The sequence below is a fragment of the Pezoporus wallicus genome, unplaced genomic scaffold, assembly GCF_028554395.1.
Source record: "Pezoporus wallicus isolate ANWC-B61680 ecotype Strahan unplaced genomic scaffold, APGP_CSIRO_Pwel_v1 contig_3847, whole genome shotgun sequence".
NCBI classification, from domain to species: Eukaryota; Metazoa; Chordata; class Aves; order Psittaciformes; family Psittacidae; genus Pezoporus; species Pezoporus wallicus.
The window spans coordinates 1,137,112-1,152,891 of record NW_026639842.1 but is presented as its reverse complement, the minus strand read 5'-3'; the positions used below and the strand labels follow the sequence as shown (position 1 = coordinate 1,152,891).

Below are 15,780 nucleotides of genomic sequence, written 5' to 3'. Positions count from 1 at the left end.
AGCAGGACGCTGGTCGCAGGACCTTGCAACAAAAGCCATAAGTGACAAATTTGCGGGGTTTTACAGTACTAATGCTTGTTATTGCTTCTCACAAAATGTTACCGATTTTACAATAATCTTTACACTTTCAGCAAAACTGTGAACAGTATATTGGAATATATTAAAAAGAATTAAAAAACATTTCACAAAAACCATTTGTCGCCATATGAAAGTCTTCCAGCAAGAAATGCCCACACCAGTATTCAAACATTAAAAGTTAAAAGTAGAATGATTTGTACTAATAAATTATGCAACAAGAGAGGTAAACAAAATAAAATTACAGCATAGCTCTCCAGGCTCCTGCACCGAGCACCCGTGGGCCTCGGGAGCTCCGTTTTAGATGACTAATTAAGAAACTGATATGTTCAGAGCAACAAAAATAAAAGCTTTTATTTGTTCATTTGAATATAAAACAGGCGTTATCACAGATGTACAAAGCGTACTGGTGGTTTAACATACAAGAAGGTTGCTGTCCTTTGCACATAAAAATTTTTGTTTGAAACTGTGATTGGCTGAGTTACATGAATTTCTCTAACCAGTCACCACACTCTATGAAATAACGCTGCTAACATTCAACTGATAAAAGGGACAGTCTTCCCTTGGGTAAAGTGTCAAGCAGGATTAAATATATATAATAAACAAGCACCATGAGGAATCTGCTCCTGTTTGATTAGTTTTGTGTTTAAATGTTCATTGTGTACCCTCTTTTTTTTTGTGCATGTGCATCAAGTTGATTACATGGTTTTGTCTGACTCCAAAAGCACAAGGTCACAAGACAAACATTTTATACATTCTCATGAATGGTTTATCTACAGTACAGTTTCTAATACAGAACAATCCTTCTTTATTGCTCAGTCTGATGGTGCTTATATGTTTCCTTCCTTTTGCTTGCACAACAAAACCAGAAACTCAGTTTATCATTTCTCTTTACTCAGGATTTAACAACCACGGATGACAGGTTGCAGAAGAGAGCTGTTATTAACTGCGTTTCACAACTGCATTGCAGTTCTTTTATTCTCTACAAATGCAAAGTTGACTTCGTGAAGGTTAAAGTGATGCTTTGAACGACAGCAAGATTTGTTTTGCAGTTCTGAGATCAGCGATAGCAGGACTTCACAAGTTAGTTCACACACTGCAATTATGTTTGTAATCAATCAACATCTTGTCTGAAACCTTACAACAACTTGCCATTAAGAACAGATTTTATTCTTTTTAGGGAGCAGAAAATGAAGTTGACAAAATATAGGATTGGTCTGCAGAGCATGAATGGGGCTATTCACAGGACAGTGAAGGCAGAAAGAAAACGTGTCTGATGTGGCAAGATGCTCTGTACTGTACATGCAGACTAAAACGTCCCTACCTTTTAAACAGATTTTAAACACCCAGCATCGAGACTCCCTTATACGTGATATAAACATGATTACATTTGCCCTGCCACAATCTTAGTCATGCATATCCGGTAATGAGAGCCAGCACATGTACGTCATCTGGGACAATAAGAAAAGCATTCTTGGACTGCAGCTGGTAAATCCCACTCTTGATCACAAACAAGTCAATTCAGTTACAACCACATGAAGGAGGGGGAAGGATTTAAAAAACAGGGGCATGGGGTTCAGGGAAAAGAACAGAAGTGGGGAATCACACCTCACTTTTATCCAAAGGTAGCAAAATGAAGGCAGCTGTGATGCATGTTTTCCTACTCTTCTCCCGCGACGGCCTCGGCCTGGAGACCGTGGGACTCCTCCGTTCTTTCAACAGGCAGATTGGTTCCTCTGATGTTTCAATGCTGTCAGGGACTAGTTAGCAGATGCACGGCTCGTGCCAATTCGCTTGTAGTGACTGTACACTCCTCTCTGCTGAGGAATAAATTAAAGACCACCGAAACAATCGTTTCCTGTAAATGTAAACTGGATGCACTGGCCACTGAGCTACGTGTCCTAGCTGAGAGGCAAACTGATAACTCTGCAAATAACCCCAAAACATTTCCTTATAGCAATAAAAACACCAACTAAAACAATGAGAAAAATTGTGCAACAAAGTTCTGCAGCTAGACAACAGTGCTATTCCTCAACCTGCCTTTTCTAAGTCTAACAAGTGTATGCACATGCCAGCACGAATATTTATTGTTGCCTCCATGGCAAAGAAAAGAAAATTACTGTAGTGCATTTTTAGTCTTAAATTCATTCACTGCCTTAAAGGCAGCAATAATTCCACTTGCTGGTATCTAGAGGATTCTTTTTGACAGGGATACTTAGCAATCCAGGATTGCTTTTTTTGTTTTTTTCTTCCAAAAAAATTGTGAGTAACATTTGATTATCTACAGTGGGAGACACCATGCAAGTGACAAGTACTGCATTTTAAACTTTAAAATCTTTTGTCATTAGTGAATTTATATTTCATATATATATATCTGATGTGATACTATCCACTCAAGATAATACAACACTTTGTTTTTATATTAGCAAACATCTCAAGAGTTTAATATTCTTGAATGTTTTTTCTCTTTTATACTTCTAAAGAGATCAAAATAAATTAAACGTTTTGTACATAATTACAGAAGAAGTAGTTAACTTATTTTATCTTTTTAGTTTAGTACAAAGATATTTGCAAGTTCATCGCCGAAATACACCTTATTTATAAATTTCTTCCATTCTAACGCTAACAGCAAAGGCTCTTTGGCCTTTGGGCTTTCAGCATCTCTGACAGAAAGCTGCAAGATTTCTAATTGAAAGGTGCTACTTTGGGTATTCTCCTCGTACCACTACATAGATTCCTAAGACGTGGGATCTAAAATGGCTTAAGTTAGTAACGGATCTGTATTCATCAGCTCTTTATGACATAATAAAACAAACGAAGAAAACAATTCTTTGTATTAGTATGCAAATTGTTTGAAAAGAATCCATTTGGAGGGCAGAATAAAAAACAAAAATCTACTTCAGCTTACTTAATGTAAAATACAAAGCCACAGTTACTCAAAAAGCAGTATTGTCCAATAAGCAAAAAGAAAAGTTTAAAATGGGCTTTTCCAACACACTGAAGGGCCTTACCCCAGAGTCCTTCTTGTCTAAAATTTAGTGGTAAAAGAAAACATTTCACATTTGATTTCCTGCCAATCGTGACTGCTTTGAAAAGTTGCAATAGAAACAGTTCCATTCTGATGAGTGTCAGCATCTTATCTGCACACTTTTTAGTGGACACCAAAAAATTTTATACATCTATAGTAAAGTCCATGGAAGCTTTAAGGTACAAGACTACATGTTGTAGGCCACATAGATGGGATCTAGCTGGTCTGCCAAAAATCCATCTCGTAGGTGCATACGTTGTTTCTCTCCACGGGAGTTGATAGGAATTACACCAATGTCCACAACCACCACCACCCCTACAATCAGATAATGTTCCTCCAGGACCACGTTGGTGACCAAAGGAACCAGGTCCAAAGCTTCTTGCTCTGATCCATCCAGCTCAACTACAACGACCAACAAATTTGTCCAAGTAAACACCGCACTGAAAAAAAAAAAACAAATGGTATTAGTGGTGTTTTTCCTTTTAACCCATTTTATTTTTCACCCTTTTCATTCCACCTTGGTTACCTTCTGTTTCAGCTCCTTGGGCTCCTTCTGCATGCTCACCACAAAGTGTAGGTAGTGAGAGACAACATGTCTGCAGGCAGGGGCAGAACAACTGCTCCGCTAGCTCTCTAATATTGCTGCAACACTAAGTATTAGGCTAAACTTCACAGAAACTCGAGTCTAATCCTTGCCTGTCATGTTGGGAGGTAGTGAGACAACACGCTGTTCCCTCTGAAGCCAGAGAACTGTCACAGCACTGCTGTGCTCATGGAGGCATGCATGAGTGATGTGTGCAGGGAGGTGTCTTCTCTGGGGTTTTTTTGAAGAGCAGCCCAGAAGAGCAAAGGAGCTTAAAAGAGGAGGTACCAAAAGGAACAGCAGGAACACAGCCCAAGCTGAAAGACCTTTGGGATAAACTCTGCCTAGCAAAGGGGTGTGGAGCCCTGGGAACATTTATGTGGCATACTGCAGGCTGCACAGAGGTCCCCAGCTGACTGGAGAGGGGGCTTCCTCAGCACGTGCCTTCTGGACTGGGCTGGCTGCTGCCCAGGCAGGTCAGAACTCAGCACAGAAGAGCTGTGACTCTTCTGGACCAGTTGGTTTATGCAGGAATAAGCAGTGTCTCCATCTGTTTTATTTCTGCTGGGTTTTATTTCTGCTGGGTTTAAGGGGACAGTGGTTTTTACATCCCTTATTAACAGGTGAGATGGTCAAGGGAACACTATTCTCTCTTTACTAAAACCACCTGTGTAAGAGTCCAAAATTTTGGTTAAGCCCTTGAGCTGAAGCAGGTAAATTCTGGTTTCTGCTACTGGGCATCTTTTCTGGCTAAGGAAAAATGCATTTATCTTCCCATATATGGAGGCTGGGATGGTATGAAAGTTGGTGTATGCTTCCCTCCATCCTCTTCCCCGCTTACATATATCTCCAAAGCCTCTGAGGTCTCACAGGTTAGCAGGACTGAGGCTCCACAAAGGGTAATCTCATTCTTCCTTGTACTTTTGACGCTTATTTCTTCTTCTAACTTATTCCATAGCATAAACAGTGATATTCTACACATGTATCTCCTACATCAAGCCCTATACTTTACCCTGCTTTACCTTATAAAATCAGGGAATAATTTCCCAGAACTGTCTTGAGTCTAAGCACCTGAAAGTTAGAATATATTATGCATATAAGCCAAATTCAAGAAGAGCTGCTTACCCTAAGGTCAACGATTGAGACAGAAGTGCGCTGTTTCAGTCTACCAAGACAATTCTGAAAAACCTTGTACTCTGGTAACATATCTTACTTTGCCGAAAAGTTAGCTATGAAAATGTGCTCTATGTTGATGTTCAATAGAATGCACTTTAGGGAAAAAGTACCTAGTGTTAATAAAAAAGAAATCATTCTCAGATCCCGCCAAAGTACTAATTTGATTGAACTCTTACGTGTTTATCGATCTGGAAAACTAATGGGCAGCAAAAAAGCAAAGCTCTGCAGGCTCCTTTTGACTCGGTACTGCTACAAAATGAGTTTTAATTTGGAACTATGTTTTCACAGGCATTCTAGAAAGTTTTGATTGATGTTGAACATCAACAAAGTCAACATTAACGTTAAATGGTCTGCACAGGTCTTCATCTTCAGAGTGGTCCTAGAATTTTTATGGATTGCTGCATTCACATCGAAATTAGTATTATGTATGTTGTAGCCAAAAAGCCTGGGGAGGTTTTATTAAAATATAAGTTTGCACTTGAAACCGTGCCTTACACCTACTGTTACCTTGTTACATGGGAAAGCAATTAATGGCGAGATTCGGGAGCAGCTCCCTAAGCTTAGGAGAAGTTAGTTTTTCTGAGTTCCCAGAACTGGTTCCCAAAACCTTCATGAAGCTTCTATTAAGCCCTAGAACCATTGACATTCCTAAGAAGATTTCGAATTAATGTAAAACTCATTTCATATGTCATGACAGTAACTCACTGGTGACCACTGCGAGTAAAAAGAAATACTGTGCTTTATGCTCTCACCGGTTGAGATTAAGTTAAATTGGCCAGCACGTATCACACATGAATACATTAACTCTGCAGCCCAGATGAGTAAGAAAAAACCAAACCAAAATACTAGGCACCCAGGAAGGCTGCACTTTCTCAGGAAACTATGGAGTCACACCCAACAGCTGCAACACAGCCAGTGCACTGAGACGGGAATGGTCCCTCCTACTGCTTCTATCCCACCAAATGCTTCAGGAAAAGCAAGAAAATTGCTTAAACACCACCAGAAAAAGAGGCTCATAATGGTTTTCTTCTCCAAATACCTTCTGTAGCTTTACCTATGTGCCATTATGCAGAGAGAGAAAAACACTTCTTAGCAAATCCCGGGAAACTACATTCTGCTTCTGTTTCAAGGGTTTGAAGTTCAAATGAGTCAACAACGTGCTTTAATTAAAACACATACACATACATTATTTCTAAAGGTACTCTGCAGTATTAAAAACACTGTCAAAAATGCCTGGCGTAGTTACACCTCACAATAAAACCAGATGGTGCCACTCTGTTGCTTGTTATGCATAGAGACACAGGAGGTCCGGAGTTAGAGGCTGTTGATTTTGTGTTAGAATTTCTTAAGAGACAAGAATAATTTTAAATGGCCTTTTAGATGTGGTCCTCAATGACAGAAGTTGCACAGCAGGATCACATGTTAGTCAACAAGTCACCGTGTTCCTCAGAACTGTTGAATGCTACAAAAAAAGGCGTGTGTTTCTTAAAGCTGAGGCTATTTTTACAATCTACAGACTGGACATACCTAGTACTTGGTGTTTGTGATAGGTATTGATACAGTTAAATCCTTCATTGGCCATTCTAACCAAAACAACAGCAGCCAAGAAGAAGAACAGAGGCTCATGCACCCATCCAAAGAAAAGCATATACAAAGCATATATAAAGATTTAACTGGCTAGTAAACAGGAGAGAGTTCAAACTTAAACATGGGAGATTTATGTTAGATATAATGTAGAAATTCCTCACTGTGAAAGCAGTGAGACACTGGAATAGCCTGCCCAAGGAAGCTGTAGATGCCCCACCTCTGGCAGGGTTCAAGGCCAGGTTGGACAGGGCTTTGAGCAACCTGGTCTAGTAAGTGGTGTGCCATGAGCTCACACTTTGAGGCCACACAAATCCCAGACAAACAGGTAGTGCTGAACACATCAATTTATGAATTTATGGCCATCTTCTAAAAGAGCTGCCCTAAATCATAGAATCATAGAATGGTTTGGGTTGGAAGGGGCCTTTAAGATCATCCAGTTCCAACCCCCTTGCCATGGGCAGGGACAACTTGCAGTAGACCAGGCTGGTCGAAGCCCCAGCCAGCCTGGCTTTGAACACTGCCATAACTAGATCAGAAAACTTTCTATCCACTGCTGATAGAGGTGTGACACATTTTCAAGGAAAATTTCACAGCATCCTTGAAGCGTTCACACTGGTCCATATGAAGACACAGAATCTACCACCCTGTGTAATGGCTAGCTGGAACAAGGCCATACTAGCAGTGATGATGCTCTAAGGAGGAGGCAATGAGGCAAAACCTCAGTTACAGTCAGCAAAGCAATTAACTGCCTTAATTTTAACAGACATTTAAGAAAATAGCAAGGTGTTTGGACTAAAGAAACCAGTTCGGTTGCTGTGCTTCATTCTTCATTATTAAGAAGTGCTCCAGGCCACACCTTTGCAACCAGGATTGAAAAGAGAAATGGAGAGTCATGTCTTATACTTGCTAAATTGCCCTGGCTGTTGCGACAGGTTCATTTTAGTTGAAAGAAAAAGAGCTGAGCTGAGGTTATATCAAAACAAACCAACCACCTGACTCAGTCCTCTGATGCAAAACTAATGAAAAGCAATTTGTTCTCATGTCGGCCACAGGAAATGATTACCTGCTGTGTGCATTTGATAATGTGATACATTGATTAAGACAACACCATTACTAACTCATTGCTTCCATTTGCATTGTGACCTTGATTTGATCACCGCTTGATTGATTAATAACCAATTCAAAAGTAACAGTGTGTTCACTAATAAAGTTTATCAGTGTGTTCATTTATCTGAAATGTTTGCTTGCTTACTCCTTTTAATAACAGCACTCCTAAAGCTTGAACTCCCACCAGTTTGCTTTTCCTGGTTAGAATATAAAACTCAAACTCCAAGAAATAGCTACTGACCTACCTGAGCTGTTTGGGTCTCTCAATCTGCAAGTCTAATCCTTCACTTGTACTTAAAACCACACACAAAACCCCAGAATTATCTTAGCAGAAAACAGTCCTTTCCCATTAAAACTGTTTGTGAAAAGTTTAATCCTTAGGACATATTTACAGTGGGGTTACAAATCTCGTGACCATCCTGACAGGCCATTTCCTGGCTCAATTGCAATATCTGAAAAAAAACCCCCTGACATTATAGATACAAGGGCCCTGGTGTTATATAATCCTTACCATTCTGTGATGCTCTTGTGTGCTCTAATTACAGAGGTTTCAATATCGATTGGATGGTATCTCATCCCTCGTAACTCCATGGCTTCATCTAATGCACCCACAACATAAAGTGCATCATGGCGCTCTGGTTGCAAGGAAAAAAAAAAAAAAGATTCTATTCTCCAGCACATTAAATTATACAAATGCTCACGTTAATAAATAAGTAAAATAAGTATAACATTGGTAAGTTATCCTCAAATTTCTGAAACCCCAAATGATTTTCAGACTAATGAGAATTTTCCATTACTGAAGTGCAATGCAGAGCAGAAAGCAGAAGAAAGGAAGGCAGAAACACTGTTCCCACTTGAAGAAGAGAAAGGTGGAAGTCTTTATTCAAAGACTGGCATGAATTCCTGTTTTTCTCCCACGTGGATGCAGAACAGACTCATTCTGTTTTAAGGCACCCCAATTAGACAATAGGCTCCTTGTTTCTCTTTCTTTCTTTTGACAGAGAAAGGATAGACTGAACCCTAACAGTATGGATGATATTCTTCCAGTAGCTTTGAGATAGTCAGAACTGATGCTTAAGTTGTACTGCAAAAGTGTTTATCAATAAACTAGGAATATGGACTCTGATAGCAAAAAGCTCAGTCAAATGGCAAGCTCTGGAGCATAATGCTTTTTGTACAAATTTTTATTGACTCAAGAAATAAAAGAAGCTGAACTTACACTTAAAAATATATATTAGGCTGATAATAAATGACTGCATGTTATCCATAAAGAAATAATATTCACTAATAGACTTAAAAGCAGATAACTGTCTCTTTTTACATTAATTTAGATAGTTGCACGGTGGTAATGTAATGGCAGTATAACCTCTACCAGTAATAAAAGACAGAAGGCTTTTTGCACTGGAAGCTGAAGCTGTGAGAACAGAGGCTTAGCATCTCTTTGCCCGGAGAAGATGTAAGCCATTTCAATGCTTAAGTTGCAATATCCTCAGAGAATCCTGAATTTTCTCAAGGCTAGGCTATCATTATGAAATGAAAAAAGCCTGCGCAACCAAAAGCAAATCTCTTCAGGAAGATGCTAACATAAGGACATGGGCAGCAGTCGTAATCCACAGTGATTACTAAAAAGCTTTCAGATTTGATGAATTCACTCTTTGGCTGAGTAGCTGCTATTCTAATTGCATGGATACTGGGCCCTGGGATCACTTACAGAGGTGCTTGTGGTGTTGCTAGAAACCGCATTTTGCCAGCAACCTCGACTGCCACCATTCATGGCACTGTGCTCTGCAAAAATCACAGGAAAGTAACATATTCCCAAAGAGTTTTCTGTGCCTGGTGGTGCTGGTTTGCTTACATGTGTACACAAGGAATGTCATAAAAACAAGGAGACCCTGTATCTTCCCAACAGAAACCCCAAAACCCCCATAGCTTCTCCTGCAGGCTACTGTTCGCATTACATTTCAGTAATTATCCCCACAGGTTTAAAGACAGGGAAATCTGAGAAATGGACAGCTTCTGTAAATAAGTTTGTAACAGAGGAATTATCAAAGAAGGTTGCTGTCGCAGGAGGGACTGGGCTCTGACTCACAACACAGCTTTTCCTAGCTGCACAAATGTGTTCCTGCAGGTAGGACTTCAAGAGCAAATGATGTCATTTTAAGCTGCATTTCATATTTTTAAAGCTAAAGCACTTGGCACACTAACAGTGCCCAAAAGCCAGTGGTAGAGGGGATTTATAGCACCTGAGGTACAGCAAAGGAAAAGCAACTGTTTCAGCAGGGAAATCTTGCCCTCTTTTTTAGTTTCTGATTACTTTAACTGAGGCTTTTTTGCAGTCCTACGGGTTTCACAAATTGAACACATAGGGTAGAGCAGGCCAAGAGACAGAGTGTCAGCCTCAAAATAATCCAGATCACATGGACAGACACAGATGATAAGAAAACTCTTACCTCCATTTGCATCTGTGAGTTCTGTTCGTCTCAGGAATCCCAGATAGCCAGTTCGAGCCCAAATAGTCTGTGTGTCTCCAAAACTGAGTCTTGAATTAAAATGATCTGACTGCAAAGACTCATCTCCATAGATGGTAAAATACCCACTGGCATTGTGAGTGCTGTGAACCCATATCTAAGTTCAAAGAAATGATACTGGTATTAATTAAAGTAGCTTTCCAGAAAGAGGCAGTATTGCAAATTCTAGATGCAAATATTTTTAGTCATAGCTAGGTAATACTATAATGCCTTTTAACACTGTTTCTGAACCTGTAGCTGACCCAATTTTAGGCACAGAGACCTCAGTCTAACCTTGCTGAAGTCAGAGTGCAGGACTGTTCCTGGGGGAAAGGGATGCTGGACTTATGACTGCAGGGACTGGAGAGGGATGGAGAGGGATGGAGAGGGATGCTGGACTCATGATTGCAGGGACACCTGCCTTGCAGCCCTCTGGCCTCAGGTTAGGCAAAGACCTGCACAGCCTCCTTGAATGGCTCTGCTAGCTCTGATGTCTGCTTGGTTATGGCAATTTTCAAAAGAGCCTATAGACCACAGTGCTCTTTCCACAGTCCCCTCATCCTGGTTCAGTTTATTTACTCCAGCAGAAAGTAAATCCTCTATGAACACCAGACACACAAGATTATTTTAATGGGCGAGGCCAGGGACCTTCACCTATGGAGAAAGATTCATTTCACCTAACTCAAGGCATCATGGAAATTTTCATAATTTCATAGTAACGAAATCTTACAGATGAATCTCCCAGATCATGTTTTTAATTATGACTAAGCAAATTCTCAATTCTGTTAATTAGATCTTTTATTGCTCATTGAAAATCTCGTTTTTTTTTCTCTCTCTAGGAACATAAAATGGAAAAACATACAGCCTTGCTCAACTCAGCTAATGAGAGTACTTGAGTGCATTGAAGCACAATGATTATAAAGAGAATAGCACTAGAAACCCATCTAGCTGAAATTAGGCTAATCAATAAACTTATTTTATCATGTAAGTTTTCATCAGAATTAGTGAAGCAACAAGTAGAAGATACAGTTAGAAATGCAGATTCATTTCAATTTTTTTAACAAACTTGAGCTATTATTAGTTTTTATCAAGTATGTTACTAACAATCTTAATGATACAAATATAATCCTACATACTTTATATAGTGTAAAGACCTGCAGAATTCACAATTTTCTTACCCAGGCATCTGGTAAGACATATTACAGGAAGCCACTGGCATACACGATGAGCTTTATCTCTGCAATTCAGTTCAGAGCATACAAAGGTTAAGTTTTCATGACTCACCTCACCAAGATGGGAATCTCCTAAAGGTCCCTTTGTTTCTGGATTAGCAATAATTATACGTACTCCTGGGAGGATCTATTGATAGAAAACATGAGGCAGTAAGAAAGCACACAGTGGCTTTTGCAATCATATGCTTACTTTTCTTCTACGTCCACGTGCTGGTCCTGTGTACTCACCCTGTCCCCACAGTGATGCCACCTAGCAGGGATAATCCCTTTACAAATGATCAGTAGCCTATGAATACAGCACGGGTAATCTCAGACCAGTTCTCAGTGGAGGGAGGTCTACATCCATAAAACAGCATTCACTAGTGGCACATTGGTTGTCTGCTTCAAGAGTGAGATGCAGAGGATGAAATACCTTCTTTTTGCATAAAAGAAAGAAATGCTTTTTTGCATACAAGAGGGAGGTACAGCTTCTGAGAGAGCAGTAATGCATCAATTACCACCATCATTCTGTAACCTCAACAGTAAGGAGAGGTCTTCAATCTGGACAGCTGATAAAGCCTTCCTCAACACATCCATGTAAAAATGGATGAAAACCAGGGAAACTTACTGAAAATATTTATCATAAAAGGTAAATTCAAATCTCCTGTTGGTACTTACTTTTCCTGACTCCATGAGGGGCAAACTATGTGGAGATCCTCTTTCGACTAAACGAACTCTGTAAAATACATGCAAAGATAATATGCAGAATACATGGTTGTGTTTATTTGCTTTTCATTAACATTTATTTCTAAAAGGAATGGTTAATGATTGCAGAGATTATTGTTATTTTTGGAACAGATGAAGCTTATATCCTGTAGAACATAATCGAGCCCAATATTTAATCTTCATCAAGACTTACAGCTGGGAAAATAATGAAAAAAAGATGTGTGTGGACATTTCCTTAAATATTAAATTCTTCAAACGTAGTTGGTGCCTTTTATTTGTTTTTGACAGACTTTTGTAAATGGAATTCCATGCACAAATTTACTCACAACAAGAGGGATCTAAAATATTAATTTCCCACAGGAACATCATAAATGCCAGGGCACAGACACAAAAGCATGTGAGCTGAGTGAGCAACCACATTCCACGAGTAGCTAGCAGATAAAATCAAAATCATATTGAACAACTCATAACCTGGCCTCTGCATTTGCAATCATTTAATTATTTTCAATGGACAGTGTTAGATAAACATTTTAATATTAAAAAGAAATAATTTAATGAAAAACATTTATTACTGCTGAGGTCAGACCCTTTCTCTGAATGTGGCTTTCTAGTCTCTTCCTTTCTTAGATAACCTATTTTTCCACTAAAGGCACAGAAATGGCAGCTCTCCTTCAGTGGTATGATGGTCTGGAAGGAAATCCCTCATTTAACCTTGGAAAAGTACTCAGCAGATTAGAATGAGAGACACTTTAAAGACCTAAAATAGCTGATGATCTCAGCCAGTAATTGCTGAAGAAAATTTGCTAGCATCTAGGCATTACTGTATCCTAAGTGAGATAACTTAAAAGTCCTAACAGCCCATGAAAACCTTAAACTTCCCACCCCTCAACAGTTTTTCATAATCCACTTAACCAAGCTAAATCTGGACTTCTGGCAAAGGAGCTGTTCTTACCTCTTTCCTCCCCTCAGCTCTGTGGTTCGAAAAGAACCCCATCACAAGCTGCCTAAAAACCAAACCCGTAAAAGGTAAAGGTCAAACACTGTAAGAGAGGAAGACACAGTTAGGAGTAGATGGGTGGAGAACTGGATCTGGTTAAACTGATCATAAACTGCACTCTGTTAGAAGCAGTCACAATAGATCTTTTTGGGACTGTTTTGAGGTCTTTTTATAGACAGAGTACCGCAGTGCTCCATTTGGGAAAGGAGGGATGAGACACAGAGACCTCAGCCAGAGGTCCCTTTGGAGAAGAACAAAGCTTTGGCAAGTTCAGCCCCTAAACATAAAGAAGATGGAAAAAGGTAGCTTTTTTTTATTTTTTTTTTTTTTACTATTTCTTTGCTCCAAAAGTCTTCTATAAAAGCTGGCACTGTCGAGGTCACGGCAGGAAAAAAGAGCAGTGTTTTATCTGTGGTTCTGGGAAGTCTCTCAGCACTGATGAACGGGGCAGGGCTAAGCCCTGAGGCATTGCACATCACTTCCTTGCACTAACAGAAAGAGATATACCCCAAATAACCCAGCAATTTCAGACGGCTTTTGCAAGAGAGGGACAGCATGTAAAGTGCCCCACAAGGGGCACTGCCTGGTGCAGACACCGTTAGGCAGCTGCAGCCTGACCTGCTCTCCTGAAAGGTACATAACAGAAACCACCTTCCAACGTTTGTTCAACTGCCACAAAACTCCCAAGACAGAGCCTGAAGCACTTATTACCACTTCTGTGTGTGCTACCTTTGATGTTACACCGTCCTTGTTTTACACTGTATTGCCTTCTTAAACCTCTGCTGTCTTACAGGGGTGCACACGCGCCAATGTTTTCTACATTTTCTGTTGAGCCTCCCACCAGCTGAAGATCTGTAGGGCTACCACTGGGTTCACGGCAAAAGCAGTGAAGCTACAACATCCAACTGCTCAACTAGGGACACAGACACAGGGCAGCAGAAAGCCAGGCCACAGGAGCCTCACTGTAAGGTGTACATGCAAGACTAAATTAATGCTAGTCTGTAAGGGGTATGTCTACATAAGCCACACTTCATTGCTGTTTAAATGGCAAGACAAACCATAGGTATTTAGGAGTATGCAGCGCAGGCTTTACAAATGACTGCATACGGAAACAAAATCAAATATGGCAAAAATCAGTTGTTAATAATGCCTGCATTCTGCGTTTTTATATAAATTTTTGTTCTGTAAAACCCATGTTAGTGCAGAACTAGAAATGCTTTTGAGTTCTTCCAAACTGAAATCTCCAGTCTTTAGATAACTACTTGCAGACAGGTAGCTGAATCATCATTCTAACCACTTCATATCTCCTTTAACAGAGTGATTTTATTTACTATTTACCAACATTTGTCAAATAAAGAAAATCTTTAGAAAGGGACAACTGGAAAAACTTGAGCCATAAGCATTGCTAAGAGTGATGGTGTAACAAAGGTCAGGAAGTACTTTATTTGAATTTAAGATTGGTTTAAAAAGAATTCTATCTGGATACCAGTAGTAAAAAACCTCTGGGGCAGGAGAAGTGTATGTCAGAGCTGTTCAGCTGCCCAGAGATACTGCTGGCTTTTGCTCAATCCTGTTATTAAGACATGCCTCAGTGAAGTGTTGCTGAACGCCAGGCCTAGCAGAAATCACATATAAAGCTATATATTCAATAGACAACGAAGAAACTACTGCAAATGAATCAACATTCATAAATCTGAAAATCTCTTTCCTCATTGCTTTCAGCAACTGTGCTTCCCACCTTGTTCTTATTATCACTAGCATATTCTTCTAGATCCCTTCTCCACCTATTTTCTTTAACCTTGCCTGATTTTTTAGCACATGATGATCCAGAAGGTGCAATTTCTCAGTTTCCAATTGTGTCAAACCTCTCCCACTCTGTGCTTTCTGCCTCACACTCCTCCACTTACCATGGCAGTGCACTAAACATAGAAACAGCATTTCCATGGAGGTTTTCTGTGAGGGCGCTGTTAGCGCTAGGAACTTGGGCTCCTTTTTAGAAAGTTTCTGCTAAGCTCACAATCCATTTGGGAACATGCTGTTAAACCTCTTTAACAGCTCTGAAATAATAAAAGACATTGTGCCACAAAGAGATTTACAAAAAGTGAAGTAAAACATTACATTCTGATGTTTCCGACTCCTGTGTGCATGGTTAATTTTAAGTGCGTAATAGTCTTACTAACTCTACTGGGACTAGTACTGTGAATAAATTATGGACATTAGATAATAATTTTTAAAATTAGTTTTACTGTGCCTCAGAATAAAATAAATTCAATTGTTCCCACTCTTCCCCAAGAGATTTCCATTTTTCCACTGACAAACAGACATGATTGAAAACTTCTTTACTTCCCTCTCAAGTGAGCAGCATCACTATCAAGGCTGGTCTGGCAGGAAAGGCAAAAAGGCAGAGCATAGGGCCCTTCTGACCCTTTGAGAATAAAGTCTTCTTATGACAATGTTGGTAAACGTTCTCCACATTCCCAAATAATCCTAACATGCTCCCAGACAGCAGAGGTCTAGAAAGGACAAGTCCTGTTTGTTTGCAGTGCTCCAGCCATTTTTTGTTGGGAGTGAAAACAGTGTCACACAAAGTGAGCACAGAGCCTTCCTGCTGCTTTCTGCTGCCTTCAAGTCTTGCTGGGAAGGGCAGAGGAGATCATGGCAGGAGAGCCAGCCTGGGCAAAGAGCCTGAAAAACAAGTGGATGGGAGAAAAATGCTGCCCTGGGGTGGGAAAGCTACATTTTCACCTTCTGGTGGTTTGCAGCCAAGCTGAGAGGGAAAACAG

General features: G+C 39.9%; 1 protein-coding gene across 4 annotated transcripts in view; it reads right to left on the bottom strand.

Annotated features, from left to right (window-relative positions):
- Positions 1 to 403: 403 nt before the first annotated feature.
- DIP2C (disco interacting protein 2 homolog C) overlaps positions 404 to 15,780 on the bottom strand; it is a 320,043-nt gene continuing 304,666 nt past the window's right edge. For all 4 annotated transcript variants that reach the window (XM_057416491.1, XM_057416492.1, XM_057416493.1 and 1 more), the window contains 5 exons: positions 11,953 to 12,010; positions 11,348 to 11,422; positions 10,007 to 10,181; positions 8,068 to 8,191; positions 404 to 3,543 (listed from right to left, as the gene is read on the bottom strand). In XM_057416491.1, coding sequence (XP_057272474.1) covers positions 3,291 to 3,543; positions 8,068 to 8,191; positions 10,007 to 10,181; positions 11,348 to 11,422; positions 11,953 to 12,010 — 685 coding nt within the window. In that variant the 3' untranslated portion in view covers positions 404 to 3,290. The remainder of the gene's footprint in view (positions 3,544 to 8,067; positions 8,192 to 10,006; positions 10,182 to 11,347; positions 11,423 to 11,952; positions 12,011 to 15,780) is intronic.